Source organism: Odontesthes bonariensis, chromosome 15 (genome assembly GCF_027942865.1).
Source record: "Odontesthes bonariensis isolate fOdoBon6 chromosome 15, fOdoBon6.hap1, whole genome shotgun sequence".
In the NCBI taxonomy this organism is placed as follows: domain Eukaryota; kingdom Metazoa; phylum Chordata; class Actinopteri; order Atheriniformes; family Atherinopsidae; genus Odontesthes; species Odontesthes bonariensis.
The window spans coordinates 931,796-936,770 of NC_134520.1; the positions used below are offsets into that span (position 1 = coordinate 931,796).

Consider the following 4,975-nt stretch of genomic DNA (forward strand, 5'->3'; position numbering starts at 1 on the left):
TAATTCACTTCTGACCTCATAAATTGTCTTAAATCTTTCTTTAATCTTTGTGTCAAAGGCTCACATACACACACCTTTTCCTCAAAATAAATATACTCACTATTTTGTTCAATTTTGTAGTTCTATATTTTTTTCTGTATTTTTTTCAGAGTATAGATCAAACACATTTGGAGTGTAAAGGATAATATAGCAAGGGAAGGTCTTTTTTTCTTATCATTTAAAAAAATAAATGTTGTTTTTTTTCAGCTTGTGTTTTATTTCTGTATCTCCTAAGCAGCAACCACATTTACCTTGCCTCACCTCTTTAAACTGCCAGTGGCACCAACTGTTCCATGAGAACCACAGGCATCAAAGATATTTTCATTTTCTCGTCCCATGACTCACGCAGACACACCTGCTTTCAAGGGAACAGGAATACCACACCCTGCGTGTCTGCTTGTTCTGAAAACTGTCAAAAAGACAGGCTGCCACATGTTCCTTCACTGAATCACTTGTTTTGTTGTCAGTACCCAAGGTTTGGCTTGATTCCAAATGAACTCAAGTGTGGAATTAATACAAACTTAAACCTTTGGAAAACCCCGACATTCGTGTGGGGGATGTTTTCTGTGTAGGAACCAGGTGGGGGAGACTGATATCGTCTAATTTACCACAACCTTTGCATTATGAAAGTATTTGGGAGTTCCTCAGATTCACTTTCAGTCAAATCTTGAAACGTTTAAATGTGTTTTATATCTTTGTACAGGTTCTCAGTGAAATCACGAGCTGCATTTTAAGATCCTTTTCACAATCATATTCGGAAGAATGACGAATAAATCATTATTTTGGGAGATGACTAACCTGCCTATGGAGCCACATTGCCCCCTACTGGTCTGTAGTATTGAATAGTTAAATCCAAATGAAGTCAGTAAACTGGACATTTGTATGAAATAATGCAACTGTTAACCATCTTTCCTGCTGTTTCTTTTTGTATTCCATGGTTAACACAGGAAAATAACATTGTTTGGTTCGTTATTCATACGTCGTAACTTTACAGATATCCATCTGAATTTTGAGACTCATAATCGTTACCTATGTTATGTTATAACATATATTATTATATATTATATTGTTATTTGATGTCTTTATATCATAAGCCAATGTTATATATATATATGTATAAAAAAAAAAAATTGGTCCTAAGATGGTGGCGCATACACACGCAGCCATTTGTTTGTTTTGTACGTGTTTTTGGTGTTGCTCCAGTCACTGGAAGCATTAATTCAGTATGGTGGAAACTGTCAAATTGATGCACCCCCTGAGTTGGATTTCATACCACCAGAGATTCAACGGACCAGAATGGCTGTCGCCACCTCCTGCCTTCGGCCTAGGAGACACCGTAAACAAAAGCAGGGTAATAATGCAGCGTGCGCGCTAGGCTACATGCTAACCCACACCGACCAGCTCTTCCCAGTCTCTTCCTCGCCAATGTAAGATCACTCGCCAACAAGGGATGGCGAAATTTAAAAAAAGTCTTAACCGACCACTGAGCCTCATTAGTCGATTAAAGTCGGTCACCGAAAATTCTATAAGTGCCATTTATGATATCTGTGTCCTGTCGCGCGTCTTTCTCTGCCGACTGGTTAAGCTCCCACCACACAATCAATGTTAGTTCGTGCCCTTGGTATTATACATTTTCCCCAATCATTGACCACTAGTTCTAGGCGTACTTGTGGAGGAATAAGGGTTTTGTGTAGAAAAATAATTGCTGTGCCTGCGCAGACACGCACAGCCACACATTACGCGCAACGGCGCCCTTCCAGTCACGGTACTTTTTAAACACGAATCAAACGCGGCACCGAACTCGGGCTGTTAAAAGCCCCCGTTACAAAGTCACAAACAGAGAACGGTGCATTTGGCGGTGTTACAGGAAAGTAGGTTAACCAATGACTTTGTTAAAAAAAAAACTTACCGAATGCCAACAGCCTCTGTGGCGTAGCCTATGCTGCACAAAATCCTTTGCAATAAGTTCCTGTCGTCTTGCCATTTAAGTACAGATGAATATATCACAACAAGTAGGCTAAGTTAGTCTTGTGTCTTTTGCCATTACAGTGTTACAATTATCATTATGTCGTAGTCCACACGCAGCCACTAACAAGCTGGCAGTGAAGGTTGTCACAATATTGCCGTCAGGATACATTTGCATTAGCCTACATGCAACCCTTAACTTCTCACGTCAAAATGACTGTGAGAATGGGTGAGAATGGTGCAATAACGATGAGAACAATTTCTACCTTTTTTTTATTGTTTTTTCCAAAAGACATAACGGTGAACTTGAACTGAAACAATGTTAAAAACGGCAAACATGAACACATAAACACCGTGTGAAATAGGCCTGATCAACTGATCAATTTACCCACCCCACCACCCCATTATTTATATTAGGCTATGAATTATTCTTATTCAAAAACACGAGCATGTCCACATGCTCCGGAGTTAGACGTGTGCGCAGGCGATTCACCACAAGTCCCGCAGCAGAGAAAACTCTCTCCGATGGTACAGAGGTTCCGGGGATGCAGAGGTAGCGCTCTGCCAAGCTCGCCAGCCGGGGAAAGCGCGGATGATTTGCCCTCCACCACTCCAGCGGGTTGCTGTCGAGTGAAGGGCGGCTGTCTTTTCTGTACGTGTCCACCTCCAGTTGAGGATCCGCGGCATCGGCTGTGCTGTAGTCGTCCCCCAGTAACATAGCCATCGCACTCTTCCTGCAGCTGATTTCAGACGGGCCTGCTGTCACCGCACCGTCCCCTTCTCCTATAGCACCAGGCATGTCCTCACCCATCGCGTGCTCCACGTCAGCACAGAGTTGCTTGAGTTTCTCAAACACTGCCTCTCTTTTTGCTGGTGACAGGAACGGGATGTGTTTGTGCCGTGGGTCGAGGGCTGAAGCGATCAGCGCTGGCATTGAAACCAAGCGTTCGCTGTCAACCTGACGAAGAATGTAAATAAAATGTATGTAATTAGCCTAATTGTTAATGAGATATAGCCACATAACATGTACGCATAGGCAACATGCCTACAGAACACATGCGATTAATTAATCATTTTTCTTTATAACAACATATAGGCCTAGCTTACAAAAATATAATGGGCTAATAAAATATAGGCCTGGCGTGGTTTTATTAATCATTAAATATGTAATGATTGACTATATAGGCTATATGACCTTAGGCTACTTAATTAAAATACTAGGCCTATAGACAAAATAACTTACCTCCATGCGTTCACTTAGTGATCGTAGAACCGTCCTCTTAAACTCCGCCACCCGAGGCCTTTCATCTGCAGCAACGAGCAGGTGTTTCCTGATGATGCTGAAGGTGATGGGGTAAATGTGGGAGATTGCTACGGTCTTCTCGGATGAAATTAGCGTTGTAGCACATTTCAGGGTTTCTAAGAGGGGTTTGAGCTCGCCCATTATTGCCCAGTACTCATCAGTGAGCTCCAAGACTCTGGCATCTTGGAGCTTGGTCACGGTGCGGTCGGAGAGGACGGCCGTCACCGCCCACCGCTGCTCCAGCAGCCTCTCGAACATGTCCACGACCGAGTTCCACCGAGTCTTGCAGGACTGTATGAGCTTATGTTTCGGCAGCTGCATCTGTTCTTGCTTTTCTTCCAATGCCTTACATGCTACGGTGCTGTGGCTGAAATGGCGCACTAATTTTCCCGCAGCACATATCACTCTATGGACGAAAATCTTGAATGCGTCGTTGATTGCCAGCTGCAGGGTGTGCGCAAAGCAAGACACCGACATCCAGTCCACTCTCTCCCGGTTGTTGGCAGCCACTATGTTGCTCGCGTTGTCGTGGACACACGCGACAACCTTCCCTGTCAAGCCCCACTGGTCCACAGCTTCCTTCAGCGATGCAGCGAGGTTGTCAGCTGTGTGCCTGCCTGCCATACTTCTTGTCATAAGAACTGCAGATTGCATTTGCCACTCCTTGCCAATCCAGTGGCACGTTACCGTCACATAAGACTCGGTGGTGAGCGCAGTCCATGAGTCTGTGGTGATGGCCACGTAGTTGACAGCAGAGAGCTCAGCGAGGAGCTCACCCTTCTTGCTGGCAAAACGATGCTCGATCCTGGATGTGATCGTCTGACGTGATGGGACAGAAAAATTTGGCTCCAGGTATTTAAAGAGCTCTAAAAAGCCCTCTCCGCTCACCACACTCACAGGAAGCAAATCCTTTTCCACCATCTGACATATTTTAGTTGTAATCATTTGTGACCGCTGCTGGTCACACTTCCTAGAGCTACCTCCTAGCATAGCTAACACCGTTGGTTGGCTTGTTCTCCGGTCACCGCTGGTTGAGGCTTGAGGATGGTGCATTTTTAAATGGTACAACATCGTTGATGTGCTGCTGCTGTACTTCAACGTGGTGTCACATAGCGTACATTTGACATCGCTGTCGTTAATTTTAATGAAGTGTTCCCACACTGCGCTTTTCCCTTTCATTGTTTTCATGGTTGTCTGCTAATACGTCAGCTTTGTACTTTTTGTTCACGTTCTGAGCATTCTAAGCTCGCGCCAAATAGGCCCTAGCCTATCACATAGATTCATTTTGATCAATTTGTCTGTTATATATTTGCAACATTTGTCTAGTTTCATTTTTAATAACAATAAAAGTTTATTAGGCCTATATGTTCTAACTGTTTCCACATAATGGTTAACGTGCTTCACATTGGCTTTATTTAGGTTAATAGTGGCGATTTTTTTTTTAACTGCGCTGACAGGACCCGTCATGTACGGCGTACAAGTTGTCATAGCAACCGGTGTAAGAGAGGACCTCTGAGGAGGGCGCTACGTGAGCTCTGCTGCGGTTGTTCTTCCATCGTGGGATGTCTCATGCTCACATAACATTTCTAAAGATATAGTAAGGGTTTCTATAGTGAGGTTAGGTTTTTTTTTTTTTTTTTTTTTTAATAACCGACGGCAGAAAAATTC

At 43.6% G+C, this 4,975-nt stretch overlaps 1 protein-coding gene across 1 annotated transcript; it reads right to left on the reverse strand.

The window, feature by feature from the left end:
- Positions 1 to 2,422: 2,422 nt before the first annotated feature.
- LOC142400907 (E3 SUMO-protein ligase ZBED1-like) lies at positions 2,423 to 4,228 on the reverse strand. The gene is made up of 2 exons (XM_075486161.1): positions 3,248 to 4,228; positions 2,423 to 2,962 (listed from the first exon to the last, which is right to left on the reverse strand). Exons 1-2 carry the CDS (start codon positions 4,226 to 4,228, stop codon positions 2,423 to 2,425), a joined length of 1,521 nt encoding a protein of 506 aa, XP_075342276.1.
- Between the last annotated feature and the right edge of the window lie 747 nt (positions 4,229 to 4,975).

Excerpts from the sequence above, each read along its gene's own strand:
- LOC142400907 (XM_075486161.1), bottom strand. The coding sequence starts at position 4,228 with ATGGTGGAAAAGGATTTGCTTCCTGTGAGTGTGGTGAGCGGAGAGGGC. Across the intron at positions 2,963-3,247 it reads CACTAAGTGAACGCATGGAG|GTTGACAGCGAACGCTTGGT; the intron begins GTAAGTTATTTT and ends ATTCTTCGTCAG.